This window comes from Zootoca vivipara, chromosome 6, assembly GCF_963506605.1.
Source record: "Zootoca vivipara chromosome 6, rZooViv1.1, whole genome shotgun sequence".
Lineage (NCBI taxonomy): Eukaryota > Metazoa > Chordata > Lepidosauria > Squamata > Lacertidae > Zootoca > Zootoca vivipara.
The window spans coordinates 31,127,416-31,152,942 of record NC_083281.1 but is presented as its reverse complement, the minus strand read 5'-3'; the positions used below and the strand labels follow the sequence as shown (position 1 = coordinate 31,152,942).

The following is a 25,527-nucleotide window of genomic DNA, read 5'->3' as shown; positions in this document are numbered from 1 at the left end:
GCGAATTTGGTTGCTGCTGCAGTTAAATCAAATCCGTTTGCAAAATGCATTAAAGCAAGAACTATTTTTAAAATATCTGGCCTTGTAGGTCATATGGCTTTTGCATGTAGATGAATCTGTTCAGAGTGAGTGAGATCATAATTATGTTTATTACTCTATTTCCAACAGTTTACATATCCGTTAATTTAGAGTCATCTATAATTGATGTACAGCAAACTCAACAAATAGAAGATACATAAAACTTCACAAAGATAACATCAGTTAAAAACCATGAAATCAGAAATGACTACCTGCTGATTTTTGTTCCCCAGTCTTCAGTAGGCACCATATAGGCAGTAGGCACCATACAGTCAACAAGGACAGGACCTGTCTGATCTTGCAGGTCCACAAAACAGCCCACAATGCAGAACATATGGTACTTGGTGGATATAAGCCATGAATCCAAACCATGAGGACCACTCAGTGACTCCCACAAAGTGATCGAGCCAGGATCTAAGGAATCTGGCAGTGCTTAAGGCATCATAGCCCCCCAGTTGTTAAGGACTTTCTAAATTATTATGAGAACCTTGAACCTTGGTGACTGGGAGTGGCCACTGAGACCATACAGGTCCTGAAAGACCTTCATTGGCTCCAAGTACGTTTCTGAGCACAATTCAAAGTGTTGGTGCTGACCTTTAAAGCCCCAAATGGCCTCGGCCCAGTATACCTGAAGGAGTGTCTCCACCCCCATTGTTCAACCCGGACACTGGGGCATAGCTGCCAAGTCTCCCACTGAAAAATGTGGGATCAGCAGCGGCGCAGCACCGGAAGCCACTTCTACGCATGCCTGGACATGCATAGAAGCAACTTCCGGTGCCGCGCTACCCATGTCTGGGCACCAGAAATCGGGTGGCACCAGCACCCAAAATGGAGCCTCTGGCAGGTAGGAAATCCAGGGGATTTCCAGGATTTTTTTTCATTCGGGAGAACAGCGGGAAACGGATTAAAATCCGGGGGTTTCCCACGAAAAATGGGAGACTTGGCAGCTATGCGCTGAGGTCCAGCGCCGAGGGCCTTCTGGCGGTTCGCTCACTGCGAGAAGTGAGGTTACAGGGAACCAAGCAGAGGGCCTTCTCGGTGGTAGCACCTGCCCTGTGGGATGCCCTCCCATCAGATTTCAAGGAAATAAGACATCTGAAGGCAGCCCTGTTTGGGAAGTTTTTAATGTTTGATTGTGTTTTTAATATACTGTTGGGAGCACCCAGAGTGTCTGGGGAGACCCAGCCAGATGGGCGGGTTATAAATAAATTTTATTGTTATTGTTATTAACCTAACGTAGTAGTGTATGGGCAGCAAATGCAAGTTTTGTGCAATGGTATCAAAAGCTGCTGAGATGCTGCAGAAGCAGAGACGCACTCCCCCCCCCATCATGTACTCAATGCAGGTCATCAGGGTGACCAAGGCTGATTCAGTCCCCAAACCATGCCTGAACCCAGACTGAAATGGACCCAGTTTAATACATATCCTCTAGGAACTCCCGCATCTGGATGGCCAAACCTCTCTCTACCACCTTATTCAAAAAAAGGTGCATCCAGCCAGCAGTTGTTATAAACTTTATTTCTTGATTATTGACATTTCTTTTCCAAGGAAAAGATAGGCATGAATTTGTTGTGTTTGAGAGAGGGGCATGAATTCAGCTTTAATCACAGAACTTAACATGTTTTTATTATTAGAGTTGAAACCAGTGGGGGGGTTTTTCTTTAAAAAATGTTTAGGGGTACTCTCATTTTGACTCAAGAAATCACCATTTTATAGTTCAAACTGGGAAAAATAAATCCATTAAATGGACAAAAGACCACCATCGGGGATAGCAATGGAACTGAAGATTTGTGTGCTATTCAATGGAACTGACAATTTACTAGAGAAGAAACTAAAAAAAAAAGTTTCTTTTTCAGTTAGATTCACAAAATGTTTAGGGGTATAAGTACCCCTGCATCCCCCCAGAAAAAAAACACTGGTTGAAACCAAGCCACATTTCATCCAACTTTTGTTTTTACAGAACATGGTTCAAATGTGGGAAATCTTTTTTTTTTTATCATCTTCATGAACCCTGTTTTGCTTAAGCTATTATGTTACAAAGTTCTATTTGGAATTACCACACCTGGGCCTGTGTGAGCGAACGAACACACACAAGCAATGTAAATGTGTGTTCTCTTTCCCCAGGAAAGCACACAGGCAGGTAGCCAGGCACATTTTCCGGACGATTCTGCCAACTCTTCCCCAATGCCTCATTATCTATTGGTGGGCTACACATGGAAAAATTTCCTGCAGAAAATTTGACAGAATTTGACAGTTCAAAAGATGCCAATTCCAAATACAGTATTAGGCAGCCTTGCCAGTTTCAACATTTTTGGCTCTGTTAACTTAAGTACAAGTAAATACAAGTAAAATAACCAAGATAAATTATATCACTCTCTAGGGGCATCTATGCAAATTGCCCTTGTTTTCAAATACCAGATTTCAGAAAAAATTCCTATGCAAAATCTTCCAGAAAGCCCACATCTAATAAAGCTTAGGATGCCACTGTTTCTTTTAGCATAGTTGCCAAGTTATCCCTTTTTTTAAGGGATTTTCCCTTATGCTGAATAGGCTTCCTCGTGAGAAAAGGGAAAACTTGGCAGCTATGCTTTTAGGGGTTTTGCAGGTGTGCTTAGGAAGAAACTGTGGAAGAATAAATCAAAATAAATAAGTAAAGTTTGAAATAAGCTAGATCAAAATGAATGGAGACCATCATATTGAAAGAATGTGCTTTAGGATGGTGCAAACAGCTGTATATGTTAAAGAGGGGTTTGCCCTCACCTCTGGAAATTCAGCTAGCTTGTTCAAGGGAAACACTAATTTGATGGGTTTAATTAAATTTTCTCCTAGAGAGTAAGCATGCTATGACCGTAAGCTATTAAAGAGATAACCATTCCGGGGGGGGGGGGAATATGCCCCAAGGGGACTGCCTGGGGACTGCACCAGCCAAGGGCAGCCAGGTTGCAAAGTGGTGACCTTTCCAGTCAAATTTACCAAAGGCTCATCTGACAGGAAGCATTACGTTTCATAATGGGCAATCTGCAAATTTAAAAGGCTGCACAAACTATGCCTCCTGGGCAAAGATCTGAGAAATGACAGACACGCCTCCTGCTGAGCACGCTGAATGGGACTCCCTCCAGCTCCACATAGCGTAGCATATCGAAGCTGTCTATCCAGTGGGATCTTCACTCGAGGGGGATGGCAGCAGTGGCTCAGTGTCTTAGCTCTACAGAAACAGGCCGATACCTAGCTGCCTGTGGGCCAAGCAAGACAAGACACGGCATTAATTGTGTGTGGGCAATTAACATGCACGGCAAGCAATTAACATGCATGGTTCTTTTAAAATTGAAATGGTCTCTGCTGGGGGAGGGTGCCAAGCAGGTTCAAGACCGAAGCGTGGGGGGTGGAGATGAAGGGAGAGTTTAAACCAAGGGTTGGGGAACTTTTTCAGGCGGGGGGGGGGGGGGTCCGATCGCCTTCTGTGGGCCACATTCCAGGAGGTGAGCTGCAGATGCTTAGGCGGAAGTGGATGTAGCAATAAGTGAACATTTTACCCAGTTTCTATACAACCCTCTTCATTGTTGGCATCCGCCTGTCTCAAGAGACAATGGAGTGTGCCTCTGAGGGTGACAATGGAGTGCACCTGCAGCAGGGGAGTCAAACCACTGCAGTGACCTCCCAGGGGCGCAAGCCTGGGCACTGTGCATGGAGGTCCTGGGTTGCCCAGATGACCACACACACACACAACCCCTTGGCCTTGATCATGTGGTCCAAAGGAGAGCAGAACAGTATGTTTGGCACAAGAAGGAGCCATACAAGGAAGGGCCGGATTTAGGTTTGATGAGGCCCTAAGCTACTGAAGGTAATGGGACCCTTTATATGTCCAGCTGTCCTTTGTCAACAACAAATTGTTGCTGTTTTTTGTGTTGAAGATATGCTGTATGGTAACTTATGGACCTAAAAGGTATCTAAAGCCATTTGCACATAACAAATAGGAGCCTACATCACACAAAACCCTGTTGCTGTATGTAGGTTTTATTTTATTTGTTTTGTTTTCTTATATTTTGGAAATGTGCATCCAGGTTTTTTTCCTTTAATTTTCCTTTAATCCTTCTATGTAAATCTGGGACCATCCAACCATCTTAGGGACTCCAGATTTGTGTAGGATTTACTCCTTGGCCTTTTCTTCTCCCAAAGATATCCTGCGAGGCAGAGGGAGTGTAGGATCAGAGTTTTCCATCTCTGAGATGGACTACCTTCCCACAGAGCTTACAGCCTTGAGAGCTCAGTTTGTTAGAGCATGGTGTTGATATTGCCAATGCTGCAGGTTTGATCCCCATATGGGACAGCTGCAAATTCCTGCATTGCAAGGGGTTTAACTAGATGATCCTCAAGGTCCCTTCCAACTCTACAATACAATTCAACCTGCAGGATGCGACAAAAGCTATGCTATGTAGGTGCCAGACGCACCTCTCTGGGGAGGGGACTTAGGGACTAGCTAGAAAGCCCTCTCCTAGACCACCACCCCCTGAACCTCTGAGGGTACTGGAACTACCAAGAGAGTCTCTATCCGCCAGTCTTAACACCTGAGAAGCTCTGTAAGGTTAGCTGTTGGTTGGAGGTTGTTAATGTATTGATTTGAATGTACACAGTGGTACCTCTGTTGTCGAAAGCAATTCATTCCAGAAGACCGTTCGACTTCTGAAACATTCAACAACCGAGGCGCAAAGGGTGGTCGGCAAAGTCAATGGAGAAAAAAGAAAAAATCGAGGCACGTTCAAAAACGGAAGCAATTACTTCTGGGCTGGGTTTTCAGCATTCAGGTTCCGAAACTCTCAGCTTCCGAGACGCTCGAAAACCGAGGTACCACTGTATTGTAGTATGTTGGTCATAGGAATTATTTTCTTTTGCTTTCACTGTTGCTTCTTTGCCACCTTTAAAAGCTATAAACAAATGTGCAGGATTGGGCAAAGGCACACTCTTGTCAGGAAGCGATTCATGCCGCGTGTGTGGGTCCGGGCTTTGCTTTCCCCCCTCTCCTTTCTAGTTGCATTTTGAAGCCTGTGGGATTATTTCAATTCTAAATAACCATTTAAGGAGAGGGCCTGCAAAGCTGCTTAGAAAGAGTAATGCTTTTGGAAATTACAAGAACACTCAGCTCGCGCGTGGCACTGGCAGCCAGACAAAACAGAATATCAACATGCTCAGCGCTAGGCAGGAACTGTCCCATCCATAATGGAGCAACACGCTTGGCATCCGTCCTCCAGTAGCCTCTCCTTCCCTGTTTGGAAAAGGTGTCAAGAGATTCTGAGCCAATGGGAGAGAGGAAAGCTTCTTGGTCCCAGGTTCAATCCCCAGCATCCCCAGAGATGGCTGGGGGAAAATCTCTGCCTCAGACCTGGAAAGATGCTGGATGTCAGCATCAGCAGCACAGAGCTAAATGGGCCAGTGTTTTGACACAGTACAATAATAATTATCATTATCATTATCATTATTATTTACTTGATTTATATACCACCCTTCCTCCCAAAGGAGCCCCAGGCAGCAGGCAGACACACAATTTTAAAATGAAGGAAAAACTTCCTAAAGCAGTTGAAACATTCCAAAAAGAATTGTGATTGGAAACATCTAAAAGCAGCTGCAGTGAGAAACATTCTTCCATCCATTGATGGTGGGGTTGCCAGGAACGGTATTTTTCAAGCCACGCAATGTAAACAGGAACGTTTTCACATTCTTCCTGAAAGTTAATAATGATGGAAACGGCATTCCATAACTGGGAAGCCACCACTGAAAAGGCCCTGCCGCAGCTCAGCGCCAACCAGGTATGGAATATTTTTTCAGTTATTTTCTTACATGCATCTCCCTCCCCTCTCCCCATCACTGAACACATGTCATTTCCTGCAGCCACTCATCCTGGCACAGCCAAGACCTGCTTAGCTTCACCAAAGGCTGTGACCTCATGTGCCCAGATTGTGCATTGGGGCCATGAGGCAGCTTCCTATGTTGCCCAATGCTCTAAATTCCTTCTGATGTGGAGCAAAAGGAGAGCAAAGCCTGTCAAGAAGTCACGTGCATTTCAATGTCACCCTCTTTCAGGGGTGGGGGAAGGAGAAGGTACTAGCATCATGTTTCTAGTAGGCCACATGGAACGCAGGTGTGCGTAGGAGATACTGCTGGCAACGTATTTTTTAAAATTAATATCTATGATCCTTTCCTGTCATGTTACCAGAAACCATTTCGCTCCTTAATATTTTTTATTTAGGAGAAAGAAAGTGCCAAAAGAGAGAGGCATTCAGCATCTCTTGTTTGTTTGGATCCAGATTTAATTGCCAGCATTTGAAAGCGGCACCATGTTCCCAGATGCTTTAAATTGTCTGGTATGTGTGCAAATTTTTTATCTTTTATTGAAAGGGGGGAGTGGCAGGAGGCATTCTCATCTCCCTCTTTGTTTAAAAACGGACCATTTAATCGTCAGTATGCGATGCCAGGCTTATGCTTCCATAAGCATTTTTTTTAATGGACCATTTTCCACTTTGTTCCCTGGTGGGAAAGGCTGCAACTCCCCCAAGATTTTGCCGGTTTAAATCAGGGGTGGGGAACCATTTTGTTCCCAAGGGCCACAATCCCTCCTGAGCAACATTTCAGGGGCCGCACACCAGTAGTGAGCAGGTCCAGAGCCAAAAGTAGGAGGAGCAAGAAATGTAAATTTTATATACATATGCATGCATAATTTTATTTTCATGCTGCCTTTCCTTAGCTCAAGGTGGCACACAACTTGAAAAAATTGCACAATTGCAAATATAACAAAAGTAGTCGTAAACAATCAATAGAAAAAGTAAGCAACCATATTGAACCATTTCCACATAGATCATAATTAAGATCTAAAATAAAGGTACAATAAAAACCCTATGACAAACACAGCAGCAATCCCATCTCCAACAAAAAAAACCCTAAACAGTTCCCCAACTATACAACCTTTGAATACAACACTAGTTTCTACACATGTTCACACACCCCTCTTTATCCATCAAGAAAGACAAGCGAGTGACATTATCAGAGTTCAGGAACACCTTTCAGCCTTGCAAAAGCACTCAGGGCCAGAAACCTCCCTGATGATTCCATACCCTCCAACATTTCTGAAAATACAGACATCCCACTCCATAATGATAATCATACTATTTAAACCCCATACATCTTACTGGGGTTGCCCCAGCTCTCTGGGCAGCTTCCAACATATACAGAAACATAATAAAACATTAAACATTTTTTAAAACCTTCCCTATACAGGATTGCCTTCGGACGGTTTGGGGGTTGGATAACTCCATACCTGCCAACATTTCTCCAATGAAAATAGGGGAATCCTAAGGAAAAGCGGGACATTTCAGGGATCAAATCAGAAACTGGGACGACTTCCCTAAATAAGGGATGCCCCTGGAAAATAGGGGCACTTGGAGGATCTGTGATTAAGATCATAGAAGGTTAGAATTGGAAGGGACCTTGAGGATCATCTACAGGGAAATATTAATAAAACTAAGAGTAAGAATACAGTCATACCTTATGTTGCGTCTGTTTCAGGTTACATGTTTTCGTCTTGCGTCCCACGGCAACCCAGAAGTACCAGAACGGGTTACTTCCGGGTTTCACCGCTCACGCATGCGCAGAAGCGCTAACATGCGCAGACACGCCACTTCAGCTTGCATCAGTTCCATGCTATGGACAGGCCTCCAGAACAGATCCCGTCCATAACACGAGGTTCCACTGTAATAATATATTTATACACACACACACCCCATCTGGCCGGGTTTCCCCAGCCACTCTGGGTGGCTTCCAAAAAGAGAGTAAAAGTGCATTAAAACATCAGTCATTCAAAACTTCTCTAAACAGGGATGCCTTCAGCTGTCTTCTAAATGTCATATAGTTGTTTATTTCTTTGACATCTGGTGGGAGGGCATTCCAAAGGGTGGGTGCCACTACCGAGAAGGCCCTCTGCCTGGTTCCCTGTAACTTCACTTCTCGCAGGATTGAACCTGCAGCCTTGGCATTATCAGCAGCACACTCCAACCAACTGAGCTGTCAGCTCAGCTCATCAGAGGTTCTTCTCTGGCTATTCCTATTCAGAGATTAAGCTAGCTGTAAATTGGGGAAACATGCTTTGCAGATGTGGAGCCTTGTATATGGAACACTCCCCACCCACTCAAAAAAATTACTCTGCGTGAACCAAATCTAATTGCTGTTTTGACACTAGGCAATCACCATTCCCCACCCTTTTTTTAAATCCCAGGTCTTTTTAAATGTGCTATCACTTTCAGATGACTTGTTGATTGGGCATCTATCCTGATTTGCTTGCATACAACTTCCTGTCAATCAAACATTAGCTCACACTTTCTGGCACCCTGCCCTGTTACTTTCCTTACTGCAAGAAGTCCATTTCTTTTTTATAAAATGACTTTGATGCACAAGAGCCACAGTCTAACCTAACTTAAAGGCTGCCTGCCCATATACAAGCCCATGCAATCATTTAGATCATATGCAGAAATTCTACTCAGGGCACTGCTCCCTACAGAATACCATAGGGCAGTGGACCTGAAAACAGGCTTTTTTTCCTTTCCTTTCCTTTTCTTTTCACTGTTGCTCTTTTTCTGTAGAATGATCTTCCTTTGGCCATATGTGAAGCCGCAATCTTCAGTTACTTCTAGTGGCGGAGCTTCATACCGGGGGGGGGGGGCGGAGAGCAGGTGGGGGAGGGGCTGGCACGCATCCTGAGGGCGTGATGCACCGCCTGCGGGGGCGTGGTGCCCAGCGCAGGGGGGGCAGCCGCGACAGCACCCTGCTGGGATCACACTGCCGGGGCGGTGCGCTCCCCCCACACTCCTCTTCCTCCGCCAGTGGTTACTTCACAGGTCTCGTAAAGATTTATCCTTTTGCCCAGGCTTTCTTTTATTCATGAGATCATTAGACCATGATTTGTGGTGTATGAATCCCCTGAATTTCTGTTTTACTTTATATGCTTTTATATAGTTTGATTGGCTTTAGGTTGTATTTTGGGTTTAATGGATATTGTTTTTATAGTGTACATCGTGTATCTCTCTTAGAATTTTTTTAAAAAAATATTAAGAGGTTTATAAATGCTCTCAAACTAATGAAGCAATTAATTAATTGTGACAGCCTAAGTTTGCTGGTTTGCAATGGAATCCTTCCTGCAAAAGAGCATGAAAGTGGCTTTAATTTTCCCTGATCAGAAGGTCGGCAGTTCGAATCCCTGCAACGGGGTGAGCTCCCGTTGCTCGGTCCCAGCTCCTGCCCACCTAGCAGTTCGAAAGCACATCAAAGTGCAAGTAGATAAATAGGGAGCGCTCCGGCGGGAAGGTAAACGGCGTTTCCGTGCGCTGCTCTGGTTTGCCAGAAGCAGCTTTGTCATGCTGGCCACATGACCCGGAAGCTGTCTGTGGACAAACGCTGGCTCCCTCGGCCTATAGAGCGAGATGAGCGCCACAACCCCAGAGTCGGACACGACTGGACCTGATGGTCAGGGGCCCCTTTACCTTTACCTTTATTAAAGGTATTCTTGCATTTCAAACGTACATACATTGTCTCTATTTTCAGATGATAAAGTCCTTTCTGCAGATGAGTTATTGAATCATTGTTTTGTAGCGGGGGAGGGGGGAACGTAATTATTTGAGTTGTAGCCCTCTCAGAAATTTAGGGTATTGAAAAGGTGGGTAAAAGTTTTTTGAACAGATAGATCGTGACAAGATGAAAAAGGAATTCAAGGTTCGGGTTAGGAGGGTGACTCTTATGTTTCACAACTGAAAGAAACTGCTACCTTCACTTTACACAAGGCTCAAAGAGACTTAATATATTCAAGCTTGCAAGCTCTGGGATCACTAACATTGGAAAGTTCCCCTATTTTTTTCCTCCAAACTAGAAGTGCAACTCCAAGAAAGGTTGCTCAAAACTAAGGCCTCATAAGTTCAGCAAAGCATACTCCCAGATAAGTGGTTATAGGATTACAGCCTAAAGTAGTCTTCAGAGGCAGCCCTACGTATAACACATTGCAGTAATCTAACCTAAGAGTAAGCCCTATTCCATTTAATGGAACATACTTATTAGTAAACAATTATAGTATCTCCCTGTAAGTGAAGGAATGGTTGACCAGACGGTATGGAGACCTGGGGAAGCCATTAAAAGCCCATTGCAGCATTCCAGTTGTACTTAGAAATCGACCAGAACCCAGTGTCATTATCTCAAAGCTGGCATGCCATTTCCCATTCAGTCAAGGCTTGGTGCCATATACTGAACCAACTACAGTTTCCAAATTGTCTTCAAGGGCAGCCCCTGTATGCAACGCATGGCAGTAATTCAAGTGCACTAACTGGAACATGGATAACTCTCTTTGTCAAAGAGGGTCTGTGTGGGTCAAAGCATTAAACAATATCTGCACCCTTGTCACTCAAAATTGTCCTCCAATAACCTCTTTCTGTCCAACCAACGTAAGCAAATTTTTAAAAAGCAGCCAGCACAACTGGAGTCAGAAACCTGTTGTAGTCAGTCAGGATTGAGAATTGGTGGCTCATAGAGAGTTCTGCTTTCAGGAACAGGAAACTGCCAAATACTGAGTCAGAACACTGTTTAATCTACTTCAGCATTGTCTACTCTGACCGGCAGTGCCTCTCCAGAATTTCAGACATGTGGCATTCCATACCTGGAAATGCTGAGGATTGAACCTGAAACCTTCTGCATGTTCTGCCGCTGAAATGCTGCCTTTCCTCTTTTGCTCCTCCTGCTAGCGATGAAGAGAAGACGCACGAGCTACAAGATTCTAACCAAAAGAAGACTACCTTAGTTCTTGAACTTAATCCATTCCGGGAGTCCATTCAACTCCCGAAACCATTCGAAAACCAAGGCATGGCTTCTGATTGGCTGCAGGAGCTTCCCGGACTCAAGCAGAAGCCGCATCAGACGTTCGGCTTCCGAAAAATGTTCTCAAACCGGAACACTTCGCTTCTGGGTTTGCGGTGTTCGGGAGCCGATTTGTTCGACAACTAAGCGGTTCGAGAACAAAGGTACCACTGTACAGTGGTACCTCTAATTACAAATAACTCTACTTACGAATGTTTCTACTTACAAATGGAGCTCCGTCCGCCATCTTGGATGCGGTTTAGATAGGATTTTTTCTACTTACAAATTTTTAGATAGGGTTGCTTCGACTTACGAATTTTTTCTCCCAATGCATTCCTATGGGATTCGACTTACAAATTTTTTCGACTTACAAATGTGTGTTCGGAACGCATTAAATTCATAAGTAGAGGTACCACTGTATTACCAGTCAACCAAGTGCTTTGTGTGGCAAACCCAGAGAGTAACAAATTTCGTATGGTACAAGCCTTTGTGGATTTACGGTCTGCTCCACCAGATGCATGAAGAGAAACTTAAGAACCCCCAGCCCCCTGCTGAAAACGCTTGCCCCAGATAGACTGAAAGGGTTACGTCTGACCAGAATAGGGAAATAAGCTGTACTTAGCAGCCACATTGTGTAATCTCCACCACCAGTCCTGGTGGAGGGAGGCTTCTCAAGGGGGTTTCACTAAATCACTGCCTGTCTCTCCATTAAGAAAGAAAAAGGAAGTGAAACTTGCAAGCCCCGCTTCCCTTCCTCATCCTGAATGGCTACAAAAGCTTGCTTTATTCTACAAACCGTGCAAAGAAGTTCAGCCCAGAAACTCAACCAGGGCTTTCTTGCAGACAATTAATACATGTTTGCACTAGGTCAGAAGGGTGCAGAGCCAGCACTGAGGACTAGCAGCTTCCTACGCCTCAGCGCCTCCTCAAACTCAAGATTTCTTCAACCTAATACAACCTGCATGCCCTCTGCCCTCCAGTAACCTCCTTCACTAAATCCTCTCCTGCCCCCCAAAACCAAGGTCCGTGAAAAAAATGCAAACATTTCTCTCACTGGTGCCTAGAGGGGTATATTGAAGTTGTAGATAGACTATGGCCATTGGACATGCTGGCTGGAACTGAGGGGAGGACACCTTTCGAATCCCTTGCTCTCAGTGCCAGACCAAACCCTGTGGAGGCCCCTAGGCAGTCAAAATCCTGAGGCTTCCCTCATGCGCACGCTCTAGGGGGATAACATTGAACTAAGAAAGCTTGATTATAATTTTCTTTCAGGATCAAATCAATATTGTTTTGATCCTTTGTCGAAAGGGCCCCTAAAATGCCTGGGGTCTAGAATAGCTCTTACCCAACCGGCGAGGTGACACAGAAAAAATATTTCCAATGCTTTATTTCTTTGGCAGACAATTTTCCATGGTAAAAAATGCATTGTTCAATAATAACAATCACCATCACCATAATTATAATGAATCAACACAATACAAATCCAATTAAGAAATCGGAAGGGAGACAATGCCAATTAAATCTTAGCTGTAATTAACTCCTTTCAGGGGAGTATCCCTAAGAAGTCCATATATATATGAGCACATTTCTCCAGGCATGCTAAAATTAGTACATTAACCATTTTCATGGTCTTCTTCAGCTTTTCCCCTTAAAATATAAATACAAGTAAAGGAGAAGTGTATGCTACTGAGTTGCCACATCTTAAAACATTTACAAGCCTTCCAATAAAAACAATTCCCTAGTAAAGCTTTGAATTCATTTCAATGCAACGTTTAATCCACACAAAGTGGATTCACGCCTGCAACATTCCACCTGCTCTGCGGGCTTGATCCAGGTTTTCAGCGACCAATACCAATACCAAAAGCAAAGCAAAGCAAAGCAAAACACACATTCACGTTCATGGGAAACATTGCTCACTGATAGAAAACTTGCCTAATGTAGTTACAATAATATCACATTATACCAGGCATCCCCAAACTCAGTCCTCCAGATGTTTTGGGACTACAATTCCCATCATCCCTGACCACTGGTCCTGCTAGCTAGGGATGATGGGAGTTGTAGTCCCAAAACATCCAGAGGGCTGAGTTTGGGGATGCCTGCATTATACCAAATCAAACCAGAGGCTCATTTAGTTCAGTATCATCAGACTCAAAGCCAATGGTTCTCTTACAAATAAGAAAGATCAGAAAAGCAAAAGACTTCTTTGAGTTGATGAGGAGACGAGTGTTTGCCTGTCTCAAATTAGACCGAATATAAACGAGATTACCCGGCAAAAGCAAGCGCATACCTCTCATGGAGTTTGTATACATACTTAAGGGGCATGTGTAAGAGGCTCGTTTATCATTGTATTTTGGGAATGATTCCCATTCTTGTGTAGCTACATTGTTTCATACTTTCTGGACGTCCCATGATCATATTACAAAGTAGTTGTGTTCTATGTTACAACTCAAGAACTGCTAGGAGTCGTTTCCTCTTGTTTTCCAATGTATTTATCAATAATAATAAAAATCACTATGGTGTGAGTAAATTTTTCTTCTGATAGTATGGCCCACAGAAAAAAGTTTGAGAACCACTGGTCTACGTTGACTGATAGCAGCTCTCTGGGATTTAGGCAGGTATCTTTCCCAGCTCTACCTAGAGACGCCAGAGATTGAACCTGGGACCTTCTGCATGCAAATAAGGTGCCATTAAGCTAAGGCCCTTCCCATAATTTGTTCCACAGTAACAATACATTTACTTGGTGGTGGTGGTGGTGGTGGTGTTTTGTAAGTATCAACCTGTTAATGAATGAAGTACAGCCATACCTTGGATCTCAAACGCCTTGGCTCCCAAACGATCGAAACCCGGAAGTGAGTGTTCTGGTTTTCGAACAATTCTCAGGAGTCAAACCTCTGCTGCAGCTTCTACGGCTTCCAATTGGCTGCAGGATGCTCCTGCAGCCAATCGGAAGCCACGCCTTGGTTATCGTATGGTTCCGGGAGTCGAACAGACTCCTGGAATGCATTCTGTTCGAGAACCAAGGTACAACTGTATCTTTTTATTGTTTTAATAAAAGTCATCCTTTAGTATCTGACCTTTACTTGACAATAGTTCACCAACCCTTTTTTAACTGCTCCACTACTCTTTGGTACAATGCAGCTCCCAAGTTCAATTCCATGGATCTCCATGTAGGATTGGGCATATTCCTTGTCTGAAATCCTGGAGGTACACTGCCAGTCCAAATACTGGACTAGGAAATACTGAACTAGATGGACCAGTGGTTTGATTCAAAGGCAGCTTTCAATATTCCTATATTCTGAGCTATGGCACTGGTTGGATGGGTGGGAACAGCAACAAGACGTTGGGTTGAGGATGTGGTGAAGTTACATTTTATATCTCCAAGAGATTCATTATATACATGGATATTTTTAAGGATAGGTTTTGTTAATACATTAAAAACATACACTTCAGCATACTGTCACTCAGATTCACTTCCTGCAAGCTCATCAAACTTCTCAGAAAAGTTTTGTATGGCTGCCTTCTCAGCAGCCCAAAAGTCCAGCCTCTGAAGCCCACACACAATTGGCTCAGCGGACAATGGAAAACAAACCTTTTATTGTTCAAAATGGCATGCAGCTCCATTGCCTAGAACAGAATGTGTGCAAATGAGATTCTCCTTCAGGGGCTAACTCCAAGCATCTTACACAAATATTAAAAACTTGTGAAGTGGTCCCTTCTGCTGCAAAACTAGGATAAGTCGGGGACTCTTTTGAGCTGAACAGATTTTTTAATATATTTTTTACTCAGAAGATATGCAAACATAGCGCTATCTGCAGGACATGAAAAATAACACCACTAGTGGCGGGTAGACATGCTCTACGGGGAGCTGACTTCAGACACCAGGCCCATTGGTGGACCAACTCTGTGCTACAAAGACGTCTGCAAACAAGACACGAAGGCTGTCAACACCAACCCCTGTTTGTGGGAATCCCTTGCAGATGACCGCAGTGCCTGGAGACGGACAGTCAGGTTGTGTATCCACAGCAATGACCAGAGGAGGAATGACCCCTGGGAGGAATGTAGAGTAGAGAAATGCCACGATGCATCTGCAGCAGCACAATTGGATGCCTTCATCTGCCCCAGCTGCAACAAACCATCTCTCTCCCATATCAGTCTCTACAGCCACAGCAGACACTGTCCAGGGGCCAGCAAACTTTTTCATCAGGGGGCCAGTCCACTTTCCCTCAGACCTTGGGGGGGGCAGACTATATTTCGAAGAGGGGGGGAATGAACAAATTCCTATGCCCCGCAAATAACCCAGAGATGCGTTTTAAATAAAAGCACACATTCTACTCATGTAAAAACACCAAGCAGGCCCCACAAATACCTGTAACCCAGAGATGCATTTTAAATAAAAGGACACATTCTATTCATGTAAAAACACGCTGATTCCTGGACCGTTCGCGGGCCTGATTTAGAAGGCAATTGGGCCGGATCCTGCCCCCGGGCCTTAGTTTGCCTACCCATGCTGTAACCTTCCAACAGCTTGACCTCACCCCCGGAGCTGCACTCCTCCATTGTCTCCCGAGACAGATGGATGCCAACATGTGGCAGATAGCACTTTTGAACTCTCCATCTAGCTGGCCGCTGTTGGAAACAAGAGATTGGGCCAGATGGGCCCTTGATTTGACCCAACTGGGGCCCTGTATATTTAAAGACAATTGTTGGGTAACCCACAGCTTAACTGTAGGCATTTTTACTTAGAAACAAAACCTATTCAAAGACACATACCCCCTCCCCACAAGAATTGGATCCCAGCCTGAATTACAGAACATTGGAGAAAGTCCAAAAAGCTACTTAAATTCTACCCATTCTCTTTAAAGCCCCCCCCCTTTGAAAAGTAAGCCGCCATGCCATTTTTTAAAAGTGCTTTGGAAAATCCTGATTTCAAAAGTGCTTAGCTATGTAGCATGGAGTGAGGGGAGGGGAAGAGAATGAACTACAAAAGCCCCTTGGGAATGTTATGGAGAACTAGCTGTGTGGTTCTCTAGATCCCAGGCATTCATTATATGAACACAGGTGGTTTCCTCTGTTTTGCATTGCACTCGACACACTGCTGCATCTGCACCACTGACGGGCATCATCTGCTTGCACCCTATTAACTCAGTCGGTTAGAGCATGGTGCTGATAATGTCAATGTCGCAGGATGAATCCCCATACAGGCCACCTAAAAATTCCTGCATTGCAGGGGGTGAACTAGATGACCCTCGGGATCCCTTTCAACTCTAAAATACAATGATTCTATTATTCGATGCTGAGAGTTGTGCTCAGTGTTCTAAGCTCCCTGCCAGTGTGGTGTAGTGGTTAAGAGCAGTAGACTCATAATCTGGGGAACTGGGTTCGCGTCTCCGCTCCTCCACATGCAGCTGCTGGGTGACCTTGGGCGAGTCACACTTCTCGGAAGTCTCTCAGCCCCACCCACCTCAGAGTGTTTGTTGCGGGGGAGGAAGGGAAAGGAGAATGTTAGCCACTTTGAGACTCCTTAGGGACCCAGGTGGCGCTGTGGTTAAACCACTGAGCCTAGGGCTTGCTGATCAGAAGGTCAGCGGTTCGAATCCCTGTGACGGGGTGAGCTCCCGTTGCTTGGTCCCAGCTTCTGCCAACCTAGCAGTTCGAAAGCACGTCAAAATGCAAGTAGATAAATAGGAACCGCTACAGCGGGAAGGTTAACGGCGTTTCCATGTGCTGCTCTGGTTTGCCAGAAGTGGCTTTGTCATGCTGGCCACATGACCTGGAAGCTATACGCTGGCTCCCTCGGCCAATAATGCGAGATGAGCGCGCAACCCCAGAGTCGGTCACGACTGGACCTAATGGTCAGGGGTCCCTTTACCTTTACCTTTAGGGTAGTGATAAAGCGGGATATCAAATCCAAACTCCTCCTCTTCTTCTTCTTTGTTCTAGGTGCGTTTTGCAACAGGGAATTTCATTAGCACAAGCACATGGGTTATGAACCTGACTTGTTTTCTCTAACCACAGTTAAGATTAAACACAGTTTAGGGAACAGACAATGTATTAAACTGTGGTTGATCTAAAACAGAAGCGGAGGCTTTCAATTTCCTATTTGTAACTGCTCCAGAAGAGAAGAGATGGAGGAATGTGCAAACCTGAGAGGAGGGATATCCCCCCCCCCCCGTAACACTAAACCATGGTTGAGTGTGATGGCCAAATGCAGACAGAGCCCCATCTGCCCGTTGCAGCCCCCCTTAATCAAAAATCGAAAAGACGTTTCAACACAAGTTGACATGGTAACGATGAGTAGTACTGAGAAGATACAGTCCTGATCTCTAAGGCTTAAAAGGTAACAGAGTGAAAACCTTACTGCTGCAGAAAATGAGAGAGCACAGCCCACTCAAAATCTATTAACCGTGGGTAAAAGATTGTGCCATGACCTAAAGCAGCCCAGCCCAGCAAGAACTGATCAACTTGATTCTCCTGACAATGAAGATCAGGCTCCAAGTCATTGCTTGCACCCGGCTAATTTTTGGCACCCAGCAGACTGGAGAAGGAAGTAAATTCCTGGCCTCGAGGAAGCCAATCCTGATGTACCTCAGACAGAAAGCGGGGTAGTAATCAACTCCAGCTTAAAATGTATGCAGCTAGACTTAATTTGTTTTCGACTTACCTCCAGGCAAAATGTTTAACCCCTGCTATTAGCTTAACAACATTGCCCATGGTTGGATGGAGAAATACAATATTTTGCTCAGTACGTTAAATACTAGCACAAGAAGGAAGCAAACAGAGCTAGTTAGATATCTATTATAGGAGAAATGCCACATATAAAGCAGAGATTTGCTCCTGAAAATAAAATTACACATCTAATTGCAGATTCGATATCCGGCTTACCAGCCTCATTAGGAAAATTTTAAAAGTTACATCTTATCTTGTTTGAGATGTTCATTAAAAAATAATTGGGTAGCCCATTTGGTTTTAGATTTACTTTTCAATTGGATGTCTATGACAATATGCCAGACAATGTTAGGCCTGTTTAAAAGTCCATATTTATCGGCTGTTAGCGGCCCCTTCAGTCCTCATTGGGCTGTTTTGGACACAATCCCCCCCAAGTCATTTTCTTTTAATTTAATTTTTATTTTTTTGTATTCTGAAAGCCTCAGAACTCCACCAGTGTTCTTCACTCTTTTTCTAATGACTACAGTGTCCACACACACACACACACACTTCTCTTCCCCAATGAGAAAATGAGCCATAGCTTGACGCAGTGGAGCACAACCAAAGGAGATACTTTGGCATCCCACCAGCCCAGAGTTACAGAACTGTTCAGAACATGAGAGAGCCTCCCCGAGAGTTGAAGGCAAACTAGTTTCTGCATCTCTCACAAGGATGTAAGAAGAGGCTGCTGGATCAGGCCAGTGACCCATCTAGTCCAGCATCCTATTCTTGCAGTGACCAACCGGATTGCCTGTGGGAAAGCTGCAAGCAGGACCCCCAAGCACTCTTCCCCCCCCCCAGCAATGGGTATTCAGTAGCACTTCTGCCTCCAACCATAGAAGCAGCAGAGCCAAGCCATAAAGGCTAGTAGCCATCGATAGATTTCTCTTCCATGAATTTCCTGGATCCTCTTTTTAAGCCTCCAGGCTAGGGGCCATTACTGCATCCTGAGGGAGAGAGTTCCACAATTTAACTCGGCGCTCTTATTCATTCTCCTTCCTCCCCAACTCCCTCCATGAACACACCACTTGCTCCTAAGGAGGAAGGAGAACTTTAATTCACAAAGAAAAACCAGTAAGTTTCCGAGCACAGTTCAAAGTGTTGGTGCTGACCTTAAAAGCCCTAAATGGCCTTGGCCCAGTATACCTGAAGGAGCGTCTCATTTAGCCCAAACACTGAGGTCCAGCGCCAAGGGCTTTCTGGTGGTTCCCTCATTGAGAGAAGTGAGGTGGCAGTGGCACCCGCCCTGTGGAACGCCCTCCCATCAGATGTCAAGGAAACAAAAAAACAACTATCTGACATTTAGAAGGCATCTGAAGGCAGCCCTGTTTAGGGACGTTTTTAATGTTTGACGTTTCATCATGTTTTTAATATTCTGTTGGGAGCTGCCCAGAGTGGCTGGGGAAACCCAGCCAGATGGGTGGGGTATAAATAAATAACTTCTTGTTGTTGTTGTTGTTGTTGCATATATCCATGAAAATAACATACAAAGGGAAATGTATCTTATTTGGTAAAATTTGCCCTGAAATACTGGTGAATTTTCAACAGGACTTAAAAATAATAATTATCACCAAGTGATGTGGAATTGCGCGGACCTGAATTTAAGATTGAGAAAAATGAGAATCTGAAATGAAACAAAATCCACCCATTTCCCCCCACCCCCACCCCAGTTCAGCAGAAAATTTATCTCCATCCCTCTGGTAGGAATAAAAAAACTCCAGCCACTTTCCACAGCTGTCCGCAGTGCTTGAAAAGCCACCTCTTTGCCAGCACCAAGTCCCTTCACAGCTGCCGACCCCTGCGGGGGGGGCGGGGGGATGGGGAGAGCGGTCCTCCCATTAACTCAAGCTGGACTCCCTTGGTATCAGTCTCCAGCTGCTCAATGTTTCTCATTGCTTCTCTATACCACCTACAAGGTTTTGTTCTCATGCACACGGGGTGGTGAGGGGTGTGCGTGGAGACATTTGTTAGAAGCTTTTGGAAGCGATTGCAAGACAGGATTCCCTCCTCCTCCCCTCCAATCAATAAGATTATTAGAAGCTTTAATTTTCGGGTGTTTGGGCAAATATCCAAAGAAACAAGAGGATATTTTGGGCGGACGACAGTCAACAAACAGAGCAAGTTAAACCCTATCGATATTTGAGTTTTTGTTTTTAAACTGCATTTGACTGAAGTGGATTGTGTATCCAGCGGAATTTTTAGACACTGGTCCCCCACCACTGAGGTAAACAAGTTATTTCTGCTCTAAAAATATTTTATGTACTTCCAGCTGCTCGGCTGATTTTGTTCCCAGTACCTCCCTGCTTTCCTGTCATCCAGGCTCAGAAAGCCACATTATCCGGGGGCCCACAGCTATTTGAAGCCGTTCCTAGAGTACATTGCTTCTTTCTAAAGCCAAGCGCAGACTTCATAGTGTCGACAAGTCTGAGTTTGGGGACTTTTCCTTTCCTGTGAATGGACAGCCCTTCACGAAAGATGCTTTCCCACAAGCCTCTGGGGTGAGAACATCAAGCCCAGAACCATTGCCTTCACCCAAAGGAAGTACCTCATCTGGTTATTATTTCAGTTACTAGCAGGTAACATATGGATTTATGACAGAATATTGGAAGCCGGCTCTTTCTTTGTCTCACTACAGCTGTGAGGGAGAAGTTACGGCCTTCCAAATGTTGGACTCCAGCTCCCAACAGCCTCAGCCAGCAGGGTTAGGGATGATGGGAGTTGTGAGTCCAACAAAATATGGAGGACCACTGGTTCCCAATCCCTACACTGCAGCAAACATGCCAGAACCCACCTTCCTTAACCTGGCACCCTCCAGGTGCTGCTGGGATCATAACTCCCATCAGCCCCAGACAGGATGGCCAAAGGTCAGGGGTGATACAAGTTGGAAGGCAGCAGGCTTGGGAAGGTGGCAATAGAGAACGAAAAGGGAACAGGACCCTGGATATGGTTTAGGGATTAACAATGCATGAGAGAGACACAGCCTCCACCCCAACCCAGGAACTGGATTTGGGAAGGACAGAAAGAAGCAGGGACTCTCTCGTGAATTGGGAATGGCCCCGAATAATGGCAAAGCAACTGGAAAATTCAGGACCGATAAAAGGAAAGAACTTCTTTACACAACACATAGTTAAACTATGGAACTCATTGCCACAGGAGGCAGTGACGGCCACCAACCTAGATGGTTTTAAAAGAGAATTGGACAAAATCATAATAGAGGCTTCTAGCCATGATGGCTTTACTCGGCCTCTACAGCTGCAGGGAGTAATGCTTCTGAATACTACTTACTGGAAACTACAGGAGAGAAGAGGGCTCTTGCACTCAGGGTCCTGCTTGAGAGTTTCCCACAGGCTTCTGTTTGGCCACTGTGGGAACAGAACGCTGGTCTAGATGGGCCTAATCCAGCAGGCTTTCCTTATGTTCTTATGTTTGTTCTGGCACACAGAAAATGCAGCAGCCAAATATGGAGGGTGACCTTTTCTTTCCTTTTTCCTTTTTTTTTTAAACAAATGATCTAGGCATTTCCCATCATTGACTTTTGCTAAAGGAAATAAGAGTGCTTTGCCGAGTGACCTCATCGACATTTTAATACAATGCATAAATCAGGCTTTTAAACAGCAGGGCTCAAGTAGACATTAGGGATGATACACATGGGGGTCTGACGCTAGAGATCCCCCTACCTCTCGAAGCATCTAGCTAAACTCAAGTGTGCAGCATGATGCCAACCACAAAGGGCATTGACCCTCCACCTTGGCCCAAAACAGATGGCATGGCACAGGGACAAAGCAGAAGTGCACAGGAAGCTATCTTCAACCTATGTGTCCATCTATCTCAGTAATGCCTCCTCTGATAGGCAGTGACTCTCCAGGGTCTCAGGTAAAGGGTCATTTCCATCACCTGCTACCTGTTCCTTGCAGCTAGAGGTGTCAGGGATTGCACCAGGGACCTTGTTCACATGAAATATGTTCTCAGTCAGAGTTATGGGCTGTGTACACACCATACATTTAAATCACACTTGGGAATTGTAGTTTAAGGGTGCTAGGAATTGTAGCTCTGTGAGCAGCAAAGTAGAGTTTGCAGGATTCTCTTTGAGTGATGTGAAGGAGGCGCCTTAAATGTGCTTCAGATATATGGTGTGCATGTCTCTTCCCTTGTGGGCCATCCAAGGAAGCTGAATATTGGAAGACTCAGGACAGGGGGGGAAATGAATTTCTCTGTTCAGTACATACAATGGAACTCCTTCCCACAGAAGGCAGTGATGGCTGCCAACCTAGATGCCTTCAAAGAGGATTAGACAAATTCATGGAGGAGAAGCCTGCTGAAGGCTATTACCGTAGCTATGATATCTATGTTCTTTCTCCACCATTAGAGACAGTCCTGCTTCTGAACACCAGTTGCTGCAAACCACAGAAGGGGAGAGTGCTCTTGTGCTCAAATTTCACTTGCAGGTTTCCCAAGCGTGCTATGAGAACAGGATGCTGGACCAGGTGGACCACTTGCCTGATCCAGCAGGCCCTTCTCGTGTACCTATGAAGATGCCCCATTGCCTTTGTCTCTAGAGCATTAATGTCTTATTTTTTTACTTTGGACCATCACCTCTTGCTACCAAGCCTGCAGCGCATGGAAAATCCAAGCATCATCTTCGCTGATCCCCAGAGTAAGAGCTGTTTGACACTGGAACAGTCTCCCTCGGGAGGTTCTGGGCACTCCTTCCTTGGAAGTTTCCAAGCAGAGGTTGGATGGCCACCTGTCATGGATGCTTTAGCTGAGATTCCTGCATTGCTGGGAGTTGGGCTAGATGACCCTTCGATTCCCTTCCAACTCTACAATTGTATGATTCTATGAGTGGCAGGGGGCGGGGCAGGAAGAACACCAACCATCCTACAAACCAAGAAACTGTTAGCGCCTCAACCCTCTTGGCAATATAACCTTTCCCCCATAATATTCCATGTAATGTAAGTTGGAGAAAACAAGGTGCGTAAGCCGCCTTAAACCTCCCCCAGCTGGTGCTGTTGGGTCTCTGATTTCCTTCAGCCACAGCTGGCATGATGGCATGATGGGAGCTGTAGTCCTCACAAGAGAGTGGCCAGGTTGTAGGAAGGCTGCCTTAAGCAACCTTCCTCCCCCATCCACGCAAGGGACCCAGCTTGTGCCACAGGCAATAATGACAAAGCCCTGAGGGTAAAGAGAAACTAGCAAGAGCTTGAGCGCCACAGAGGCCAAACTGCGTGCAGAGAATCTCAATGGGCCAACCTCACCCCGCTCCTTCCCTTTGAAGCAATCAGCAAACATCATCTCCATCATTTGCTGGAATGACAGCCAGCATTTTCATCAGGCAGGAGGCTTGACAATTGAGGGGGAAAGCAATGGCAAGAGGAAAGCAATGGCAAGAGAACTGGCCCAGGGCATTGATATGCAGTCGACAGGGGCACATCCCCTGGCGCACGCACGCACACACACACACACACACACAAATAGGACTAGCCGGCCAGCCTCCCTCCCACACAGAGAACAGAATGGCAGGGAATCAGCTTAGAGAGGAAAGGCAGGGACAGCAACTCCCACAGAAACCGGCCTCCTCCCAACATTTCGCTGCAGTTCCAGCAAGTCAGACGGGAGAGAAAAGGGGCGGGGGGGGAATAAACCTTCACCCACCCCATGGCAAACCCACCCAAAATAAAGCACGCAGAAGGAACAGCTACGAAATTGCAAAGGAGACGAGAGAATGCCTTCTATATTTGTAACCCTACTTCCCAGCTGACCTTCAAATGACATCTAGATATGGCTCTCACCCACCCCTCCCCAAGTGCCTGGAAGCCGCCACCTCCCCACCCCCCACCCCAAGAATGGAAATATGGGACCAGGAAGAACGAGAAGCGCCTTAATTTATTACCACCATCTGACGTGCCTGAACGATTCGTCTGTTGGAAGCTTTGCAATCTCGTGAAGATTAACGGGAGACTGGGGGGGGGGGTCCCACCTCTCTCCCCACCCCCAACAAAGCCCTTTGCAACTCCAGCTGCGATCCTGGCCAGTTATGTGGGAGGCTGAACTAAGGGGGCTTATTCCCAAACAAGGCTGCAACACTAACATGTCCCAGAGAGAAGACACTGGAGGCTCCATTCACAAAATAAATCCAAGAAAGGGTGAGAGAGAGACACTATAAGGCTGCAGTCCTTACGCGCGTTTACCTAGGAGTAAGGCCCCGCTGCTCTTACTTTCAAGCAAGGCTGCGATCCTAAGGCGTGCTTTTCCAAAGGAATATGCCCCGCTGAACACAATCGACTGGGCCTTAAATGCCAAAGAAACTCGCCTGCGATCTAGCAGCAAGGCGCACGTTTTACCTGGAAGCAAGCCCCGCCGGGCGAGAGGACCCGTGGCTGAGCCAAAACTGCCTAAAGGTCGAGCTAAGCGAGGAAATGGGGGGAGAAAGCGCACAAGATGCGACCCAAGCAGAGAGAGCGAGGCCGCCTCCTTGACATAGCTGCCAAGTTTTCGCTTTTCTCGCGAGGAAGCCTATTCAGCATAAGGGAAAATCCCTGTAAAAAAGGGATAACTTGGCAGCTATGCTCCTTGAGCCAACACGCCCACCCAGGGAGCCACTTGTTTCCCCACGAATGCAAAAAACCCGCAGCTGCTCCTTCCTCTCCCCTACCGAGGGGCAGTCAGGAAGGGTGGGGCGGGGCGTGCGGGTTGTTGCGCCTAAGGGTCCCCCGGGAGGAAAGGCCGGGGGGGGGAGGCAGAAAGGCGAAGAAGCCCCCTGTCAAGGAAACTTGGCACGGCAGGTCAGGATAGAGGCAAGGCGTCGAGCCGCGGGGAGGAGGAAGAAGGCAGCGACGTAAACCTGGAAGCATTGAGGGAGGGGGCGCGTCCTGTGGGGAAGGAAGCAGGGCCGGGTGCCGTCGAGGGGGCGTCGGAGATGTCACTTACCCGGGCGACGTGGCCGTCCAGGAGCAGGAGCAGCAAGAGCGGCAGCAGGAGCCCTCCCTGTCGGCGGGGCCTCGACGGCAGCAGCCGAGGCATCTCCTTCATGCTGGGAAGGGGCGATCGGGGCGCCCACGGCGGCTGCTGCGGCTGCTACGCCCGTCGGGAGTCCAGAGGGACGGGAGGAAAGGAGGGGGGAGGGAGGGAAGAAGGAGGGAGGGAGGGCGAGGGGGGGAAGCCTTTCCTTTGTTCCCGATGCAACCAGAAACCCACAGCAACGAGGCAGGGGAGGAGGCTGAGGAGGAGAAGGTGGAGGAGGGCGGCAGCGAGCCCGAGGATGCAGGAAAGGCAAGGAGCGCGCCGGCGGCGGCGACGCTGCTGCTGCTGCTTCTCCTGGGCTGGAGAGATGCTGCGAGGAGGAGGCAGGAGGAGGGCGGAGGCCAGGGCTGCGGGGCTCGCGAGTCCGCCGGGCCCACGGCGACGCCTCCCCGGCTCCAGCCCACTCGCACCCCGCCGGCGCCGGACTGCAACGATCAGAGCGTGCTCCGCCGCGGCTTCTTCTCCCTTGCAGGAAACGTGCGCTCCGGAGCCCAGTCCATTCGCTCAATGGCTGCGGGGACTAGGAGGAGGAGGCGGAGGAGGAGGGAGAGAGGCTGTGGCGCCCTCTAGCGGAAGACTGGGTCAGCGGCTAGTGGCCAGGATGTGCCCCCGACGCACACAACTCACAGTGCGCTTTACTTGGAGGCAGGTTGGGGGGAAGGGGGAAGGGTTTGGAAAGGAAAAGGATCGAGCTCGTTGTGCGAGGAGGAGGTGGTGTTCCGCATGTTTAGGCTGCAGGAGGTGGGGGCGAGATTGCTTCCCCCCCCCTTTGTTTGAAAACCTCCTTGAAAGCACACCGCAAACACAAGGGCAAGAAACTAGTTTGCAATATGCCATAAGAACGTA

General features: G+C 46.5%; 1 protein-coding gene across 1 annotated transcript in view; it reads right to left on the bottom strand.

Moving 5' to 3' along the window:
* SDC3 (syndecan 3) overlaps nt 1–25,209 on the bottom strand; it is a 98,398-nt gene extending 73,189 nt beyond the window's left edge. The window contains exon 1 of the mRNA XM_035118274.2: nt 24,589–25,209. Within this exon, the coding sequence (XP_034974165.1) occupies nt 24,589–24,690 (102 nt within the window). The 5' untranslated portion in view covers nt 24,691–25,209. The remainder of the gene's footprint in view (nt 1–24,588) is intronic.
* Between the last annotated feature and the right edge of the window lie 318 nt (nt 25,210–25,527).